This window comes from Barbatula barbatula (assembly GCF_947034865.1).
Source record: "Barbatula barbatula genome assembly, chromosome: 2".
Classification (NCBI taxonomy): domain Eukaryota; kingdom Metazoa; phylum Chordata; class Actinopteri; order Cypriniformes; family Nemacheilidae; genus Barbatula; species Barbatula barbatula.
Genome location: NC_136767.1, coordinates 24803416 through 24826019, shown reverse-complemented (window position 1 = coordinate 24826019; position 22604 = coordinate 24803416). Strand labels below are relative to the sequence as shown.

The 22604-nt window shown below is 39.1% G+C and overlaps 1 protein-coding gene across 2 annotated transcripts in view; it reads right to left on the bottom strand.

Moving 5' to 3' along the window:
* The window catches only part of LOC306891126 (transmembrane protein 132C), a 142526-nt gene that overhangs the window by 10546 nt on the left and 109376 nt on the right, over positions 1-22604 (bottom strand). For both annotated transcript variants that reach the window (XM_079451156.1, XM_079451157.1), the window contains exons 5-6: positions 12373-12516; positions 1375-1580 (exon numbers count right to left, since the gene is read on the bottom strand). In XM_079451156.1, coding sequence (XP_079307282.1) covers positions 1375-1580; positions 12373-12516 — 350 coding nt within the window. The remainder of the gene's footprint in view (positions 1-1374; positions 1581-12372; positions 12517-22604) is intronic.

The following is a 22604-nucleotide window of genomic DNA, read 5'->3' as shown; positions in this document are numbered from 1 at the left end:
CGTCAGTGATACGATGCAAACTGTTTGTGTATTTCAATGGACTTTCTCATCTTTTATTCTTTCAACTCTTTTTTCCCTTTCTGAGGCTGCAATGCCTTCAAAACACTGCGTGGGGTGTAAGTGTGTGTGTGTTTGAGTGTTTCCTAACGCTAACGGTGGTTTTGTTGTTAGGGGCAGAGAGACAGAAATTTGCGAAATTGAAAAATGGGCCCAACAGACAGACTGAAGGCCGACAAAGAGAATTGGCTTGTGAAAAAAACCAGACAAATCCATGTGACAGCATAAAAAGAAAGACAGTGGATCTCTGTTGGCTTCAGAGAAAATAAACTTGTCCTCCTCATTGGTTTGTAAATAAGACCAGTGGTTCTGAATGTCTGATGGGTCACAACCCCAAAATGTGTCCTGTGAGAATGTTTCTGAAACTCAGCAGAAGTGAAAAAATGAAGCAATACGGCAGGGCTCCAGACTGCGCCTTAAACGTTTGCATTTGCGACCAAGATTTGCGAGTGATATTGTTGCGGATATTTTTCCAAGTAATTGCCGAGAAGTTAAGGAAACCTATCTGTTATAAGACACGGCTGGATAATTTTAAATCAGTTTACAGCAAGAATGAAAGACAAGATTTTCTTACGTTTTAGTTGAAGTAATCTTTACGTTGTGTTGTGAACATGCAGAAAAATGTCATTATTACAAACTAAAAGAAATATAATAGTGTAACAAGCCCTTTCTTTTTGCTTTAAACCTTATAAACCATCAAATATACATTTTTTCATACAGTATAATATATAAATAACATCTTGACATGAACCTTTACTGTTGGTTCAAATGATTTTAGCGTAATTTGGTCTGGTGTATTCAGAGTTTAATCATTCTTAGCATCAATCAATCACAACACTTCTCTGCCTCTTTTTAAATAAGCAGAACCAAATCTATCATGCTGCATATAAATGCATAGAAAGGCAGCATTTTAAGACTATTTGAACACATTTACACAAAGTTATATTTGTGTACTAATGTAAACGCATTTTAAATTATTCTGTGGAATTCTGAAGATTTTCCCCAAATCTTAGGGTGGAATTAATTCAGTCAGAGAGGGAAGATTTACATACAACAGGATAACTAAAAGTATGTGATTTTTTTGTCTGGAGCCCTGTAGAACTGGAATATAAAAAGCAAGAATACATTAAATTAACTCATTTGCTGTGAGGACGAACATAATATTGGCCAACCACAATTTTTATACTTGTATGTTTTATACTTGAATTATTGGCAGTTTAGAGCATTCGGGATGCTGTAAACATACATTTAAAAACATAGAATTAGATGAGAATGCACAGACACGCACATATAAAGCTCTTGGCCTCTCACACATACCTTCTATTGGTGATTATAGGTACCCTCCATCCTTTCACTTGACTAAGTTCTACGTCAGAAACATCAATCTGGAGAGGTAACCGCGGCACCCACACGGTGAGCTCTAATTGGCTGGTCAAATAGAGGTAGGTAAAGTTCACTTGAAGTGAGACACGCCCCCTCATTTCTTTTCCATTTACCAACACCTCATCACAGCCAAGAGACACCTGCAGAAAGAAAAACAGAATGTCAGATGGAACGGCAGTGACTTTGTGAGGTTTGTAATGGCTGTGACCGTTATTAAAATTTTCCTCACATACCGATGCGCTAACTGCACTTATTAGAAGAAAACAAAAGCACTTTTTCACGAAATTATAGAGTGGTAAAACCGACTCGAAGGGTCTTCTTTTTCGTTCTATAAACAAATCACTTGTTTTTTACTTCAATTGTTTTTAATACAAACTAAATTCTTAGTTTTGTCCTCTGCCTCTCTCTCTCTCTCTCTCTCTCGCTCTATAATGATGGGTGGTGGTCTGTGTTCAGTGGTCGTCTCTTCTGACACCATGATGGGTTGTGTCTGTGACGTTGTCACGACAAGCAGAGAGCTATCATTTTGCTAGCGGCAAATCACACATGCAGGTACACACAAGGGAACTGAGGCAGCGTGAAGCAGTCACATCTCGCTGTTACAGCTCAGGGTCACCGCAGGGGCACGCTCAAGTTTGAAATGAACGTGCGTGTGCCTTCATGTATCATATATGGTTCACTCCGTGAAGCTTTCATGGTTTGGTCAATGCTGTTATTTTAGCAACATTTCATTCATACTCCCAGTTAACTGCTGTATCATTATTAGGGTTGGGTACCGTTCACTTTCTAGCCGGTACCGGTACCAATACGGTACCTGGAATTAGGTGCCGAATACTTCGGTACTTTACTCTCTGTGTAATAAAAACATTTATTTCAGTGAAAAATGTCCAAACCATTCAATTTCCTTAAATTTTACACAAAAGAAATAAAGACTATAGAAATAACTACAGCATTATTATTACTACCAGCTTATTCCATTTCCTCATCAACAACATATTCATTTATGCATTGTGATAATTTACCTAAACCATGAGGCATCCACCACTAACAATATAGAAAAACAAAACTTGGAAGTTTAACAGCATCATAACTGAAAATAACAGATTGATTTGTAATATACATTTTTAACAGAGATACTGAAAGAATTACATATATATATATATGTAATATATATATAATGTTGATCATACGATAATACATACTGTAAATGTGCATCAGTCTCCTGCTGCACTGTTTCAAACTGCATCTTGACGGCCTTACTCACCTCTTTCCATCGACTGCTCTAATCTGTCACTAATAACTTTGTTTCTGGACTTCATGAGATTTATTCATTGGTGGACAGAAAACACAAAGCGCCTTAACAAACTTAAATGTTCGGTGCAGTGTTATGTGTGCCTGCTGCATCTGAGCGTGCATTTCCTGAGTGAGTGTATTCAAAATTTTCTAAACAAGTGAATGTGATAACCATATGTAGAGTCGAGTGTTAATTTTTATTTTGTATGTTGATTAAAATAGCCTGCATTATTATCTCTGAATTATCTTTGTTGTCTCGCTTTCTCTCTCTCTAAAGTACCTGCTCTCGCGCAGCACCCGATGAGTTCTCAAGTACCGAAATTTGGCACAGATAGATTTAATGTGAATCGATACTTTGTAATCCCGACGTAATTCGGTCGGTTCCCTTAAAAGTACAGAGTCCAGAACCCAACCCTAATCATTATAACTGAATACAATTGTAAATAGACTTTTTAATCCCATTCTGAAGACAAAGAGGTTGGTTATTTACTGATGTGGCAAGTGAACCACTCCTAATTCGTTGCAAATTGTGTACAAGAACTGAACTGAAGAACGGTTAAATTTCAATAAATAGGAACGATATTGCTGGGATCACTGTGGAGAATAAAAATAAAACGAGTTGGAATATCTCTCTGAAATTACGGAAACAGACTTGATTCATTTCGGTCGTACAACAAACGTGTGTATTTTGTTGTACACTAAACATTCAGTTCTTCAATGTTGCCACTGAACAATGTATGCCACACAATTGCAAATCATAAAAAAAAGTACAACAGGAATTTCACGAAAAATGACTCTAGTTACCATTCTAAACTATCAAAGACTATTTTAAATGCAAATCTGAATGAAATGCACTGTGATTTGTTAACTGCACATAAGAGTGAAAATACAAGAAGTATAATTTTATCAAATGTAATCTTACTTTTTGTATCTATTGCAAGCCCTGAGAACAGCATATAATAAAACTCATGTTGTGGATGTATTGATACATAATGCACAGGAGATAATGTACTGCCACACAAACACACAGAGTGATGGTTGATAAAAGGCACCCTTCTACAATCCTTGAAGTCGTTGTGTGTGTGTGTGTGTGTGTTAGACTCTGGGATAGCAATTACCCACAATTCGCTGCAAGGACGACACGCTCAATTTCTCTACCTTTGCTTCCATCTCTGCTCTTGCAATTTGCACCTTTTCCACCAATCTTTCTGATGATCATGAGTGTTGTTCTAAGAGCCTCCACCCCTGTCATTCTCAGCAGCCGGAATGACTGTGTCGAGTAATGGAACAGGAACACAGCGGGTAAAGTGGCATGTGGTCACATCAAAAACATGACACGAGTAAACATGTTGAGCGCATTTCCCCATCGCGGCGAGCCGTTCTAAGCAGTCTGAAATGTTTTCATGTGAGCCTGGTTCGACACGGCACGATAACAAACGGTTCCTGGCTTGACCGTGCTGAATCATGCTAATGAATGCGCGCAGAGGCATTATAGCTCAGTCTCTTGTGTTACCTAGCCAGCGCATAAAAAATTTCAAACAATGTCCGTTATCAGCCCTGAGGGGAAAAATTAAACTATTTACGTACCGGCTGGCATGGATCGCCACAGAGTGGAACGATTAACCAACGAGAACGATTCAGCGCGATTGTGGAAAAGCACTCGTTGTTATATACCCGTCACACTGTCTTAGTATGATAAATATAATAAATAAGCAGCATGTTTAACAACATGTTAACTACAATTAAGATAAGCATATTTAGAGCATATTTTCAATGATACAAATAAAACTTTATCTATTTAGATTTACATTGCGAAAGATGCTGGAGCTAGAGTATTTTATGATTCTGGCCCTTGGTTCACTCTTGTATAGTGTACAGTTATCCGGCATGCTCTCTTGCTTCATTCCTCCTGTCCTGCAGCTGATGGTATATTATTTTGTGACTTTGGGACAGAGACCAGCATAAACACTTCCCTTCGTCAAAGCCAAAGAGCTGAGCCATGGATTTGATGACACTGAAAAATCGATTTAATCTCTGTCTCTATTTTAAAGAGACAGAAAGAGGAGACTGGGCGATGAGATAGAGAGAGATGAAGGCCAAAGTTTCGTTGCAGAAAGGGGCACTATAAAAACAAACATTAAAAAACTATGCACGCAAGGGCAGGTCTTGTAATGCTGCTGTGAAAGTGGGTTGCGTTTGGCCCATATGGACCTTTAGGATAGGACAAAGAAATGAATCGAGAAACCTCTTAAGAAATTGTGTAGGGCTGACTCACATATGTGCTCCAACAACAATAGAATGCTTGAAATGAATATTTGTAGCCTAATTGGGAAATTTGGTAAACTATGTTTTATGTGTAAAAATATGTGGGTTCACTGACCTTGTGTTATTAGCTTATGAGAGTCCTGTCACAGCGGTTGAATTACACCAAGTTGAGTTCTTGAGTTAATTTATTTATTTCTTGAGTGAACTCCTTTTATCACCTCTACCAACAAGACTATTCAACAAATTATTCCTTAATTCCTTAAATTAGGGTTAAATATTTAATACTGATATCACATAAAAAACGTATTCCAATTAAATTTCCATTTCATAAAACCAAACTATTTGAACAGAAAGAAAGTACAAAATAAAAAAAAAACCATTTTGTGTGTTCTGATGTTTTTCCTTAATGTAAAAACATTAAATACAAAATTAATATGCACTTATTTACTCAAAAAGGTTGTGTGTCATTCATGTGAAATAAATGGCAAAACGTAGAATTGGGCATACAAGTTTATTTACCGTTGAATGTAAATGCTCTCAAATCATTTTTTGCATTTTAAAGGACACTATTTTGTATCGTGACACTTACCAGCATTTAGGTTACCCTTGCAAAACATTTGGTCCCCTCTCAGGGAATGTTGGGAGTGTGATAATAGGTCTGCAAAGTTAATTTCTGTACATTTTCCCTTTAAAATTTATATTTTTGTGAAAATGTCTTAACATTAAAGGTTCAGTGTGTAATTTTTGGGATGATCTATTTCTCAGGTCTACCAACAAGACTTTTCAACAAAATGATTCCTTAATATTTTGATTAAATATTTAATATTGATTTAACATAAAAAAGTATTCCCAAATTATAAAACCAAACGAAAAAAGTAGTTTTGATGTTTTTACCTTAATGTAAAAATATTAAATACCAAATTCATATGCACTTACTTTATCAAAAAAGCGAGAAATTTCTATTTTTTTTCGTCTAAACATTAAGCGCAATGAAACGATCAAATACACAATGAAATAATTATGTTATGCTTATAAAAAATGTATGTGCTGGTACAATGTTACAGTGATTGTATCATATGGAAATGCAAATACTATGGTAAATATGCAAAAACAAAAGTGGTACCATGGTATTAAAGTGTTCAAACATCTTTTTATTCATCTGTTTAATATATCATGTATTTACAACTTCACCCATTCATTTTATTCATGTCATCTGTTCTGATCTCAGTTACTGCACTCACTTCCCTGTCTCTACCAACAGCCTGTCATCTCTTTTGTGTATCTTCTCTTCTCTGCTCATATCATCATCTTTCCATTCTGTGTCTTCATGCACTCTTCACTCGTCTCTGGAGTGATAAATCACAGATTATTTGGCTGACAATGCAAAACACTGCCAGCTTCCGCAACCCACCAATCCCATCACAGGACCAGATTGCAAATTACTTGGAAGGATTGGCACTTGTCTCTCTGCTGTGATGATAAAAGAGAGAATTGGGATATAGAGGGAGATGGAGAGAAAGAAAGGGGCAAAGAAAAGGTAAGAGCGAGAGAGTAATGGACAGAGAGAGAGAGAGATAGAGAGAGAAACAGTGGGCATCAGCTGGAAGAGCTGGAATCAATTTGCTTGACAGGCAAAAGCAGATTTAGTCCACCGGTTGCTGAGCAATGGTCAGGCGGAAGAAGAGGTTTTTTAAAACTGACAGATGATCTCACTCAAGGATCATCTTCACTTTTACGCCATGATGGTGACGATTTTTATATGCGAGTCTAAACTCCAGTATAGTGTCATCAAGTCTCATCTGATAAAACTGTTACTAGATTAATAGAGGCAATTGTCGTCCCGAACATTTATTCTCCAAACAATAATGTGGCTACATCTTTCATGTGTCTTTGATTTGTGCCCTCACTTCTCAAACTCAAATTATTTTAAATTAAATGTTCCCTCTGCGGTGACTGTTGCGGCACATTTTTTCTTCCAAATTCCAAAGAAACCAAACACGATTCAGGTTTAGAATGGCATGAAATAATATTCACAATCACGTATTCCCTTAATACAGAAAACAGCTCAGACTCAAAGCTAGTTTGTACCCACACGCACATTGATATAATGTTCCAGTTAGCTTCTCTTTCAAGCTCGCCTTTCTTCCAATCAGTTTATGGTGAAATTCAATTAGAATTTAGAGCATTTCTATTGCAGAAGGTGATAAATTCAGATTCCAGCTTCTAAATGCGACACCCCCCGAGGTTAGAAACTCTCATCGGGCCTTGTGGTGCTGTTGAGCCTACACTATCGTTTTAAAATTTCATCCGTCAATCTTCCCCTTTAGGTGATTTCTCAAAATCCACATGAAGAGTCAGATTTCTGATATTAGACCCACGTGGTATAAAGCACTCTCTCTGTCCTCAAAGTACATATTTTAGCAAAATGTGATTTGTTGCGATTGATCATATAGCTCATCACTGCCTGTCGCCTTGCATTCGTAACGTGGGACTTAAAAGCCTGCAAATGATCAAGAGAGGAACACAAGAGTAAGATGAATAGTTAAAGTAAAAGTGAAGGGAATTCGAGTTCAAAAGTGTGGTCTCTAATCTCTTAAATCAATCCGAGAGTATCCATTCATTTACAGGCTTCTCCAGGAAATGGTTTCGCCTACCTCCAAATATCCCGAAATGCTTTCTTAGCATAAAAACAGCTGTTATCAGACCATGAAATACTCAGAGTCACCGACATGAGACATGAGTCACATAGCAGATGCTTTTATCCAATGTGATTTAAGGTACACTAAAGCAAAGAAGATCGAATCGTGACAGGAGATCTTAGTAGGTGGTTCATGGTTCTTAGTAACAAACTTGTTATCATTTTACCAACACAGATCCTTAAACATATAGACTACACACAAAAAACATTCGTTCATGTCATTCTGAACCTGCTTTTATTTATTCTAATCAACATGAAGAGATATATTTAGCACAAGTCTTCTTCGGAGAGAGAATGGAAACCGGGGCTGTCACTCTTTGAAAACACCATAAATACCATTAAAGCAAAGATCTTGTGCACGAAATACTAGAGCAAAATATTTTGATGAAAATAAAAAGGAGAAGGTCTACGATTTCTACATGAACGTATAATCAACCATATCAAACTTTTGAAATTGATATGCGGCATATTAACATAACATTTGCATAGGAATATAAGTCATGTGCGTCCTCAATATGTCTGAAATTATTATAAGTGGTCTAAACCTTCATCAACATATCCTCTTTGGGAGATGAACTAAAAACAAAGCCCTTCCTTGAGACAAGTCAGAAGACACACATACACCCTCAGGGTTTTCAGAAAATGGGGCAATTTGTTTGAGATTCTCAGCCGATCAAACATGTAGAATTCTGCGAACAAGCCTGCAGAAACTTTTGCATTTAGTAAACACTGACAACTTTGGACGATTGTCCTCTCAGATATCCAGCATCTCTGCTTCAATCTGGCATGGTTTCCCATAAACACCTTAAAGTGACGCTTCCATCTGTGAAAGCGTGTATTTGGTTACATTACACAGCATGCAATCATATCATTTGGAGGGAAACCATTGCTGCATATTTGATTAGAAAACACTGTCATTACAGCACATGACCAGCAGCTATGTCAGGCCTATTTTTCAACACACACACAGATGGAAGCTTTGTTTGAAGTTCTTTATGGGAAATACATGTTTGACAGTCTATTGCATGTCACTTAACTCGCAACGTTAGGGAATCCAACAAATCTGGCCTGGGCGATATACATAACATATAATGGGCTACCAAAAACACAAGAACTCAAAATGGCCAACTGTCACATGGGCTAGAAGAACAAAGAAGGTCAGGTCAAAGGCTATTACCAGAGCTGGAAAGAGCCCCTGGGATTGTCTTGTAGGGTCTATTACTTGTGAGTTACAATACGAGTCCACAGGGCAGACACAGGGGAATTATGGAAGTGCAGTCATAGCTAGTGTACATCCTACGGGAATGAAGAAGCTATCTATTTGGTTTTAAAAAGGCTTCACAGTAATTGATTTGAGGCAGGCATGTTTATGAGGTCATTAGCAGTGTCTGTCCAAATTATATTTCTGATAACTTATAACATGCTGCCAAAATCACCTGACCAAAACTGAAGTGATGCTTAATTTGTTAACTGTTTGAAAGATTCGGCAACAGCCAAGCACACCGGAATACAAGATAGCTAATAGAAACAGTACCAGTTGTGAAAAATATTAGTTGTGGGAATAGCGAAAGTTTACCCAATTTCTTTCATCATGTACTCACCTTCATGTCATTCCAAACCTGTATGACTTTCTTTCTTCTACGGAACACAAAGACATAAGTCATTTTTCTTTTTTTGGGTGAACTATCCCTTTAATCGATTCAGAATCTGTCCTAAACCCATCCTCCACCATGTCTATCACAATAGCGCTTCACGTGTCCAAGTTTACGGCCTTGCCTGACTGTAATCTCTTTTCCTATCCAGAATAAAGACAAAAATGTACCTAAAAACACTAAATAACTCATTAAACTAAAAAACAGTTTTGGATCCCCTACACAGAACAATCGTATTATAACAATAATGAAAGCTAATTTAAATCCGGAAATCACCGTCACCCCCCTCACTCTTTCCTAACAAATATGTCTCGTGTATTTTCCTGCTCAGCTGAAACTGAGAATAAATGCGGCCTGCCGCTCTTAACCTGATCAGAGTTTTACACGATTACAGGCTCGCCGGATATCTGGCCGCCTGTCACCGCAAAGTGAATGAGTTATTAAACGGATTAGCACTGTATACCTATCCACACTGCCCTCTCTCTTTCTCGCTCTCTCTCTCGCTCTGTCTTTAATACACAAGTGGACAACCACAATGTCTCCTATATTAAAACCCACTATATTTTCCACGACAAATGAACGTGTTCCAACAGAGAGAAGAACAAATTGTAAAAGACAAAGGTCTTGGTGAAAGATTGATTTATAATCCAACTCGTTTTGTGTCTGCTGGTTGTTGCGCGTGTGCGCACGCACGCACATACACTGACACACAGCTCTTCCGCCATGTCCTGTCCTTCGTGTTCTATGTCTAATTTAATTACAGCACAAATAAGCGAGGGAGTCTTCACAGGAAGCAATTAAGGCCACGGCCTTCTTCTTACTGATGCTGGTTAAACAGTGGGATTAAGGCCTATGGGATCTCTTTAGTCGGCTCTTTTATTTATTTGATCAGCCGTCATTACGAGAGGCCTTCAACCTGCGCAAAGGCAGAGCTGATTAGCGTAACGCTAAAGATAAGATCCCATTCAACACCTGAACCTGCAAGGTGGCGATGCGACAAGCAGACATCTATTATGCATTTTTGTAGCTCAGCGGTTAGAGCATGGTGCTAGCAACGCAAAGGTAAAAAATCTGTATACATTTCTTTGTTGTGATGAACACGGAGAAAGATATTTGAAAGAATGCTTGTGACCAAACAGCTCTTGGCCACCATAGTAGGAAAAATGCTTTGCAATTTTCTTCATGCCGTTTTGAAGAATGCAGGAAACCGTTCTGGTTTAATTTTGACTACCATTTAATTTTTTTCTACTATGGTAGTCAAAAGTGGCCAAGAACTGTTTGGTTACTGACATTCTTCCAAATATCTTTCTCTGTGTTCATCAGACATTTATACAGATTTGGAACAACTCGAGGGTGAGGAAATAATCACAATATTCGCATTTTTGGGTGAACTGTCCCTTTAATGGAAATATCTGTCCGTCTCATGAGAGTGTCAGTGACCAAGACAAATTCTTTATGTAAAAGAGAATAAATGGGCATAACGTTATTGCTTTTCTGATTACATACAGCTTTTGGAGAAAGTGCGTACTTTAGTTTATTCTGACTGTGCACTTTTGTATCTCATTCACAGCGCAACACTGTCATGTTTCTCGTTTACACCTGTCACACACATCACCCCGAGGTCAAACGCACCATCTTTTCGACACCACAAGCAGACAGGTACAGCTGCGGCAATTTCCCCACAACATGTTTCTGTCATGAAACTCGTTCTGTTCCTCAGCTGATGCTCATTTTTATGGCAGCACATGAGAAACGGAGGCTCCTAATTTCCTTAATAACACGCTCTGTTGTCCAACTTTGCATTAAAGCCCCGAATGAGTTTTTCATTGTTACCGGGTATTGATTTTATTTAAACTACATATTGCTGCTTGTAAATGGAAATTGCCTCGGCACAGGGACGGTCTGATCTGAGGTATTAGCTCAGAGCTCAGGAGAGCATGACAATGCAGATTGTGATGATACTTTCCCATCACCCCCAGGGGTAAATTTGACCATCGCCCCAAAAACCAAGGGATTCGTTTGAACAATGTGTTTATATACTTTCTGCAACAGCAAAGTGCCAAGAACATGAAAATCTCATCATGACCAGAAAATTTTTAATTATAATACAAGTCTTCATAGAGCTTAATAGTTTAATAGTCTATAAACTTTCCTGAACTTTGCATTTGCTTTTAGAACGGTGCCTTTTGATTTATAAGTTACCATTATGTTCCTATTATACAGAGATTTTAGATTTTGTCATAAATAATTAATCTTAGTTCAACAACACTTACTGTATATATATATAAACAGACAGGTATGACCGAAGTTGATCTTTTAAGTGATAGTTCACCCAAAAATGAAATTTCTATCATAATTTACTCACCCGTTTGTCATTTTAAACCTTTATGACTTTTTCTTCTGCAGAACAAAAAAGAAGATATTTTGAACAAAGTTGGTAACCGAACCGCACTGGCTTCCATTGATTTCTATTGTATGGACACAAAACCAATGCAAGGGCCAGTTAACAACATTCTTCAAACAACCTTCTTTTGTGTTCTGCGGAAGAAAGAAAGTCATAGAGGTTTGAAAATGACAATAGGGTGAGTAAATGTTGACAGGATTACATTTTTGGGTGAACTATCACTTTAAGGTGTTACATCACAACATTTCCATCCTTTTTTGTTCAGTTCTTCTTTCTTACGTGTTTCTCAAATTGCACTAGCTTGCTTGTTTCATCTGAAAGAATTTGCAATCCGCCGCAACCATTATTCACTTCAAAAAGTCTTTCTGTGTGTGTTTGTGGGGTGCAATATTCCCTGAATTCCTCTTCATGCCAAACCTACTAAAAGAAAAAGCTCGCGCAGGACTGCTAGGCTTTCACAAGCACCTGCTGTTTCATTTGTCTGTTCATCTTCTCTCTTCTTCCACCCAGGGCTTCCCCGAGTCGTACTAGAGCCTGTCACTTCTACTTTTCGTAATATGAAATCTCCATACAATGCAAGGCACCATGCGATGAAGAGGAGGACGCAGGTATACTCTCACCTTGAGGACGTCCTCATCTGTGGAAATGCAGGTCACGGGGTCGTCCACCTCTCGCACCGTTCCATCCTGTTCCACCGAAACAACCTTTATCGGCATGGCAACACGCCGGCCAGTCAGAATGGCAGTGTTTAGGATCTCTGTGTCCTGCGTAAGACAAACAAATAAACAGAGAGATGGTTACATGCTGAAGTTTTAAACTCACGGATCACATGACCACAGATACTTTTAAAGGAAATTTGTAGTCCTGTCGTTTCAATCCAAGTGTCGGATGGAATAGATCAACAGCCAAAATCCATAACAAAGACGGATAAATTGATTTGAAAATCTGCCATAAATAGAGGTGATGGGAAGGCAATCCCCTTTATAATACAAAGCTTATGCCGGTCAGCACAATAATGCTTCATATCTCACAACCGCTCGGCTTTGACAGAGAGCAATTATCATATTCTCAATTATACAATCATTTCATCGCATTCACAGAGGGTTAATGGGTCTTCATGCGCGGTTTGGGCTCTCTAAATTCATCTCAAGTATTTACTGCATAAATATTTAATATGAGAACACTTTCCACTTTTCTTTAATCAGAAATGAATGAAAGCGAGAAAGACAGGATGCGAGAAAGCAGGGAGGTAATTGACATTTTAACTTTATGAAAAGGCTGGAAATTAGAGAGAGATGAGAGGGTCAGTTATCACATCTTTTAGCTGTATCTATAACAATAATGAGTCCAGAGAGAGAAAGAGAGAGATTGCCTTTGCATCCATCACATTGTGAACATACTATTTCTCTTCATTTTAGTGTCCATCTATGGATCATTCCAAATGTGTATTTTTTGCAGGATCTATTAAAAGAAATAAAATATAATATACATAACTATGTCTTCAGACGTGTATAAAGACCTTACAAAACGAAGGGTGGAGTGAGCTGTTTTAAGAAATGTATTACATTTAGAAAAATTTAACAATGTTCTTCCACCCTACTTAATAGCCATATCTCATGCATTTTAATAAAGGTTGGTAAAGAATTAATGTAAGAATTATGTTAACAGTCAATGAACTCAATGAACACATGCTCCATATTTGTAATTTCAGTAAACTGTTAATGTGTAAATACAGATCTCTATACGGCTTAGAAATTCAATCCACAGTAAAATCATGCAGGCAGAAACCTCTCAGACTCTCGAGACATGCTGGGGCCAAAACTACAGCGACCTACAGAGAGAGAAAATGATAAAACAGCAGTACGTGTGTATAGATGAGGGGGAAGACACTGAGAGGAAAGCAAAGAAAATAGAAAAATGAAAGAGGGTAACCTAATACAACAGACGAGGGAAAATCTTCTACCTGGCTGGCTGCAGTTTTTCATCTGGAGCCCTGACATATAAACATGATGAATGGATGAAAACAACGGGTTCATATCTGCAGCCTGCCATCTGTCTATGAGAGGGTCCTATCGATGGTACTTTAAACCATTAAAGTATAACTAAAAATACATCCTCTGACATGCCCGTTCAATTTAAGAACGGCCAGCCAAATAACCACACAATAACAAAAAACTGAATTCATCTATTAAAATGTGGGACTAATTTGTAAGATGACATCAGTAACAAGCCTATAAAAACAGGAAATAGTACCGTTCACGTGAATGAATGAGCCTCTTCCATGTAAAAAGGCACACGCACACAAACACAAACAGTGCATACAAACACACACACTTCACATTCAAGGCATCCAGCTGCAGCCCTCTCCCGCTACCAGACTGAATAAATCATAATTGATATCCATTACGTCACGTTTCTAATCTCTTTATAACCATTCAGCTAATGAATTTCACGCTCTTTGACTGGAGAAGGAAACAACACTGTAATAGCGCAAAGCGGCTCGTACCTCACGGGTGTCGCTGTGATATTGTAAATCATCTCCGTCAGACGGAAAGCATCAAAGCCTCAAACAACTGCTAGCTGGGTTACACAAAAAGACAGAAAACATGCTCTGACGGGACACCTAAGTGGCAAAAAAAAATTATGTCCCGAGTTCAGTTTAGCAGCTATAAATGAGTAACGGTGATGCCTTATTGACTCAGAACAGTAGGAAAAAATCCATCCATTTAGTTTCATTCTCCACTGAGTGGGTTATTGGGTGTAATAAAACATTTTAGATTCTTTGTTCCCAAAATCAATACTCAGATGTGGTTTTCTTTATTTACCACACACTTTGAAATAGGGACCACTTCAGAGTTCATTAGAAAGCATTCATAATGAGGCGCTTCTAAAGACACAAATCCTCCAACATCAATAAATCTGAAAATTGCCACGTTGTAGAACGAAAAATACATGGGAATAAATGCAAGCCAGCAGTAATGCAGGATGATGTCTAACCGCAGGGACATCTGTCAGAGCGTGTTCTTCTCCCTCTCTATTGCATAACCTGGCATATGTGATGATTGTTTTGTCAGTTGGCTTGCTATGTGCGAGTGGGTTGTAACGGAGGGGCTGCATGCAGCAGCTGAAACTGGGGGATTTTATTTCCAAATTTGCCAAACCCTGTCGGCCAGCAATTCCGGAGCTCGTTTTTCCATTCGCTAGTGGGATTTTAGCGAAATAACTGCGATAGATATGGCTCTGTGTTTACACCTCTGTACTAATCCCATGCTGTCATGACTTCTTATTTTAAAGTGTGAGACTGCTAGTTATGCAGCAAACTGAGCACGCAGATGACAAGTAATTTGTCTACACTTAAATAACAGATTACTCTAGTAATTTGGGCAGATTTTTCCAAACTGGGTGTCATGTTCACAAGCTAATTAGCCACAAGCGGTAAATGATGGGTTTTTAGTAAATGATTCATTGGTTCACTTACCGTATGTCATTTCAAAATCTGAATCGTAAAATCCAAATGGGAAGATCATATCTTCCCTGAACAACAAAGGTTTGTGACACATAAAGTGAACTATTGTTGACGAGAGCTTAGGCCCAATGCAAGACAATACAAATTTAAGCGTAGATGCTCCGGTTACACCCGGCCTAAGGGGGCAGGGCTGCTCTGCCCAGCCCGCCACAAGGAGTGCTTAGCGATGGATGGAATGCTCCTGGAACGCCTCGGTCAGGGAGTACCATAGCGGGCAATGGGTGGTGTCCAGTGAGGCGAACAGGTCCACCTGTGCCTGCCCGAACTGCACCCAAATGAGCTGGACTGCGCAGGGTGGAGTCGCCACTTTCCGTAGGGCGTCGGCTGACGAGAGAATGCATCGGTTGTCTGGTTCAGGTCGCCCGGGATGTGTGTGGCTAGCAGAGATTTTGTCACCTGCCGACTCCACAGGAGGAGGTGTCGGGCGAACTGTGATAACTGACGTGAGCGAATACCACCCTGGCGATTGATATACGCCACAGCAGTTGTGCTGTCCGACTGGACTAGTACGTGCTTGTCCTGCACATGTTGCAACCTCTTCAGTGCGAGTAGCATAGCCAACAAATCACAGGCGGGGGCCCTTCCACCGACCTGACACGGAGTGCCCGTTGCACACAGCACCTCAACCCTGCAGGGAATCGTCTGTTGTCACCACGACACGCCTAGGAACCTGCCCAAGAGGAACCCCTGTCCGAAGAAAGGTCATTGAAAACTAGGGAGTCAGGGTGCGTTGGCAGAAAGGCGTGATGTTAACACACCTGCTGCCGGTGTGCCACGCTCTCCAGGGAACCCGACTCTGTAGCCAGTGCTGGAGCGGTTTCATGTGCATCAACCCAAGGGGGACCACCCCCCCGCCGAGGATGCCATGTGTCCCAGTAGCCTCTGAAATAGTTTCAGGGGGACCGCTGCCTGCCGCTTGAAAAGGTTCAAGGAATTCAACACTGACTGTGTGCGCTCTGTGGTAAGCCGTGCTGTCATGGAGACAGAGTCGAGTTCCATACCGAGAAAAAAGATGCTCTTCACAGGGGAGAGCTTGCTCTTGTCCCGCTTTACCTGTTGGCCCAAGTGGTCTATGTGCCGAAGCACCAGGTCCCTGTGTGTACACAACAGAAGAACCAAGATGAGCCAGTCGAGAAGATAGTTGAGTATGCTAACGCCCTGCTCCCTGAGTGAAGCGAAGGCGGATCCACGACCTTCGTGAAGACCCGTGGAGACAGGGACAGACTGAAGGGCAGGACCCTGTACTAATATGCCCCACCCTCAAAAGCGAACCGCAGAACCGTACAATGGAATGAAGGATCGAGGAATGAAAGTACATGTCTTTCAGGTCGATTGCCATGAACCAGATGCGCTTCTGCGTTATCATCCTGGACAGCAGCTTATATAGGTGCCTGTTCAAGGTACGCAGATCTAGAACGGGGCACAATCCTCCACTTTTCTTGGGGACGATGGAGTACGGGCTGTAAAACACGCAGAACATCTCGGCCAGAGGGATGGGCTCGATCTTAGAAGGGTGGCAACCTCGGCCCGAAGCACGGGAGCATCCTTGCCTGAGGTAAGGCTGCTCGATTATAACAAATATCTTAATCACAATTAATTGAGCCAATATTGAGACCCCGATTACTTAACACGATTACTCATTAACCTTTAAAACAACATAGAAAATAAAAAAACTTGGCCTTTAAACTCTGAATTTAACTGAAAAATAAATGTGAAGAAATAGCACTGCCGAACCACTGTAAAGGAAAGGTGTGCGCTGTGGATTAATACTACAAGAAAAGAGAGGATCCTTGCAAAATGGAATGCAGCACAATAATCATTTACCTTGATATTTTAAAAATGGAAGATTACCATTAATTTTCAATTAATTGCACAGCCCGAGTTGTAATCCTGATACCAATAAAAAAAAGTGGACTTAATATAAAAAATACAAATATCTAAATATCTTTTCTGGAAAATAAACTAACATTTCTAGTTTCTTAACATGTTCTGCCTAAAAGTCCTAAAAATAAATGCATGGCTGAACTTTGTGTTTCAACACCTAGTTTTCCACCTCCATGTCTGCTGGGGAAATTGTCCCACTTAAAGGGCCAGTGTACAAGCAAATGGCACTTGAGAATTTATGGGAAACGTGGGGTGGTGCAATAATTATTATGCAGTTGTCATTTGAGGTCAATATCAGTATAACCTACTGTGCGTCTTATGCAAATTTCAGCTCTCCTGCCCCCAGGGCCAATCACATTCCCATCCTTAAGCCCATTTCCTGTTTTCCCCTTTGCCTTGATATCCAATTTTCCATGAGCTCCTCCTGCCATAACGGCCGATATAGCGCACGGCTCCAAATATATCACCAAGCGCTAAGAGAAGAGAGGTGTCCATGGGCACAGCAGTGATTTATGGGTCGTGTTTCCTCTCCTAAATAGAGGCTGGATGGAGGATTGGATCAGATGGGCAATGGGCAAAAAACGCAAAGCTATAAAACTGAGAACGTCTGTGTACGGAGGCTGAAGTTTCTCCACAGTAAATAACAAACCATCAATCAGACGCCTTTAGCACCAAGACGTGTGATATTGGGTGGAGGATAGTGAATTTTGTTTTAATTTGTTCCAGTGAAGCGAAGAGCTTGTGACCTGGGTTTTATTAATGAACCTTTTAGCCTCGAAGTGTAAATTGTTGGCCAAATTACGATCCTAATCGAGCACACCGTACGCAGCTGCTTAGGTTCAAGTGTTTTTTTATGGTAATTTTCTTTATAGGGATTTTAAAAAATGAGTACAAATTAGAAACTATAAACAGACTATAAAAAAGGTAAATGCTTTACAATAAGGCTTCCTTTGTTGAGCAATGTAATTATTTAGCTATACAATATAAAAAATTCACACTTAAAAACGTTAAAGCAAATTGGCTTCACAAGTCATTTGATTTTAAAAATCTAATTAAATTTCGTGTAACGTGTATTTCACGTGAATTTCAAAGATTTTGTAATTTAAGTTCAAATGACTGGTTTGATTTATCTTAAGGCAACTTAAGTTTTTAAGTTAAATGCTTTGCAGTGCAAATTGGTGAACATTAACTAACTATAAACAAGAGTTGTATAGAATTTATTCTTTTGTATAGAATTTATAACATCTTAGTTCATGTAAATTTTAACATTTAATGTTAATTATAACATTTGTACATTTACATAATGTACAATGAACAACAGTATTGGTATAAACTAGTACAAGCTTTAAAATATGTTCATAGTTAGTTGATGTTGCATTACGCATAATTGTAAAGTGTTACCAAAATGCATTGCAAATGTATTTTTATTTGATTATTAAATAAAAATATAATGCCCAAATATTAATCTACGGACATTTGACTAAGCATACATTTCGAAATATTTAAAATGTATTGCCAAATTTATTTAATCGTTTGAAATCAAACGGGACAGGGAGGTAAGGGCAGTTCATTTTAACATCCAGAACCAAAAAGCTAAAAAAAGGGAAAAGGTATGATGTACAGATGATTAAAATACAATTGTCAAAATGAACCAGCAGATGCGATTGTGAATGAGCAGTATGTGCTGTACAAACCTCTGTGCTCTGCCCAATTACTCAGACAACCACAACATGACCTAACCACACAGACAGCGGTTTATAGCTCACAGAGCCTCAAAGAACAGGATCCATCACGGCAGTCCAGAGATCAGAGCTCTCAGATGCTGACCAAAGCCTGAATCAATAAAGCATCAGAGGGACCATAAGCCAGCATCATTCTGCTAATCCTTGTAGATTCCCCTCTGCAGCGTTGTCTTTGTTGCACATGTACATGGGCATACCGTGAAAGCACCGGCGAATCTGAGGGGCGAATCTGTCAGAATTCAGATTCAGGGTTCTTATTCAACAATTCCGATCCAGGCACATTTGTAGTGAGACCCTACATTTTGGTGTGAATTTAGTATTAAGGTGGTGACTTTTTTGTAATTGTGCAATGATACAAACTACTTTTTTTTGTTGGTGTGTAACACTCCAGATCCAGCTGACAAGTTTTCCTCATCTTGAAAACCTGTTGACCTAAAGGCATGTTTGTTTGAAATTAGTTATGTGAATAAAAATGCAGTTTTAGGAAATGTATTAACAGACTCTTGCAAAGGCAACATTTATGTAAAAGAATTTGGTGTTTTAATAAATTGCTTTTGCCATCGTGTAATTTTTATTCAAGCATCCTTGTGAAACTTTTGGCAAGCGATGAGCGTTCTTTTGTTTTTGTGTTGAAAAAAATTAAGTTGTGTCAACATGACCAAATAATGAAAAGAATCCAAGGAAAGATGGGAACACGTTTAAGTCCAAGTTCATAATAGTTAGACAATAGTTTCACTGACTTTGTAATCATTAAGAATGATGAAGTAAACAAACCTTTTAATTTTTAATTACATTTTAATTCTTCTTTAATATTCCCTAACCTCATATGAGTTTAGCAGTATTCGTAAAAGTAATTGTTATCTTAGCAAACATCACTTCAGGATTTAGGGTTAATGGAATACATCTGGGTCTGTCAATATCTGATTTTACAGAAAACGACAAAAAGTGGTCTATTCCCATTCAACCAGCATAGTGGAAAACATGCACACTAAAAACAGCACCCAATTAAAGCACTTTAACACTTTTAGGATCTATCAATACATGGCTCTAATTATTTCATGGCCTCATGTTCGAGTGATTCTAATGCCAGACGTTTCGATCCAGCACAATTTTGGAGGTTTTTGACCTTCAGAGCAATAGAACAAAAGGATGCGAATGCCGCTCTACAAAGGCAGGCTGGCACAAACGGAGCTGACGCTAAATGTCAGCTTAATTACAATTGCAGGGCATTTTGCTGCTTTCCAAGCGCAGCTATTCAATCATTCGCAACTTCAAACTCTTTAAAATAAAATGTAACTAAACAAATATACAGCAGGCTGGACGTCATCGGATTTTCCACAGTGCAACGGCTGTCATTATCAGCGGTAAGCACTTGCTATAAATGCAATGCCTTTCATCCTGTATTTCATGCAAAGCTAAATAGCCATAAAATGGGTGAGGTCACGAACGTATAGCTCCACCCTTGACCTCCAAGGCTCCTGTAGCAGCTCATAACAGCCGGTAATTAAGCTTTGAAATACAAGCTTGTAAAGGTGACATGTGCTGGTGAAATGCACAGGTCCTAGTAGATTTACGCACTGCTACAACGACAATCAAGTCGACGGAGCATGAGCCAATGAAACACACAGGAAAAACATTTTCCACCATTACTTGCAGACAAAACATTCAAACTAAACAAACATGACTAATGGAGGAGCCTGTAATGCTTCTGCATGTGGTCATAAGAATAAAACTCAACATTGGTCTGTGTGCACACATTACTTTAACTGTAATTAGCAGATTCATTACATTTCTCTTCCCTGAGCATGCAGCTCACTTGAACATGTCAACATCCAATTAGGAAATGCCTTTCATAGGCATTGTGTCTGCTGCATTCTCCTGTGTCATGTTTTGAAAGTTCATTGTTAATATTGTTGTTTGAATACAATGACTACACCCTGCGTTTTTGAAGCTGAATTGTTAGCAACAAAAGCACCGGGGAAACATAACCAGAATGTACTCAAAGGTTTGGATAAAACATCTGTGAAATTAATAAATGTGAAAAAGTTGGTGAACTGAGATTTTTTGGGGACATTGAGATGACTATCAAAAAGGGTCCCAATTAACCTGAATGTCTCCAGGACGCTTGAAGACACCTTCCTGCAAAGTTACCTAAAAAACAATGTGAATGTGTAAATCGGTCAAAAACTGCTCTGGGTCACACTAAACATTAACTCATTTATTTTAAAAAAGCTAACCGATTGATCAAATCAATTCTTTTTTAAAAGCATCCCCACAAAGAGCCTAAAACTGTCCACGGTACTTCAGCTTTGTAGGTAGGTTTCTTCAAGCTCTTGAACACATTGCCACAACTCTGGATTTAGTCTGTCTTAGTTTTTCTCTTTTTCCATGTAATAATAGACCGACTCCAGATCTCCATGTAGATCACCGGCTGTTGTCAGACTCCCTTTGTATACAAAAATCTCACAGAATTATTACAAATAACGGCAAAAGGAATGTTTGGAAATATAAACTGAAATTTCTGACTGACGCAATATAGCAAACAATATAAATAACTGGCTTAAAAACTTTTTTGGGGGCTGAAAGTCCTAACATGCCAACGACTTCCACATTACTGTAGATGTTAGGCTGCTTACAGTTTTAAAAGCTTCATTGCGTATTTATATATACATGTTCATCTGCCTTACAAACAAAAATGTAAACATACTCATCTAAATTTCAAATGATTATCTTTACACATCTAAGGAACCCCAAATGGTGCCCGGGGAATCTTAAAGTGTTAGACAAGCGGATGCTGCTAACATCATTTAAAACTTTAATAGAGGACACAGCAGGAGACACCAAGCATCAATATTTCACACATCGTGTTTTCATCTCTTAAACACACACATTTAAGAAATCCCTCTGCCATTATCTTGCTTTCCCTCTTAAATATAGAGTTTTGATGATTGAATGTGAATGACTTAGTATATACAAACATTTAATAATTAACCTTTAAAACCACTGTGAAAACATTCTCTGCCCTGTTTTTTGTTATTTGCCATTCTTGCTAGTTTCCCATTGATAAGCCGTGAGGGGTAAATTGGTGGAGGCACTTAGTGGCGATTTACTGCAAACCCATTGAACACGCAAAGAGCACTGGGAAGAGTGGATGCTTGGGTCCCTGCCGAGCACTACGTCTCGCAAGCATTCCACTTTTAACGCTTTTATGTACCTTTCATTTGTTCCAGCATTCCTGGCGATAGCCAAACAGAAATACATGACATTAAACACGAAGTAAAAGATACACATAACATTAACCTGAGCAGGACATACAGGATTTGGGTTCTGCCATGACACTCGTCCTTCCTTCTGATGAACACAACCTACTTTTGTTGTCCTGACATGCCTTACTAACCAAAACACTGTAAAACTAGCCTAATGGATTTGTGTGAGGAATACAAATACGGACGGGTACCAATATCTAGCGAATCATTCCGCCTGGGTTTCTCTTTCACGGACACGCACACAATTTCATTTTGCCAAGGCAAATTGCTGTGCAATGGTGCTGCTTTCGAAGGAGAATGCTTGGAAAGCTCTAGAGGTAAAGAGCTCGGAGGTGGGAGAGCAAAGGAAGGAGATATGTAGAGAGAGAAACGAGAAGCACATCAGACGGCTCTTGGCAGGTCCTGGCAGATCTGCGGCTGAGACTGATAGATCA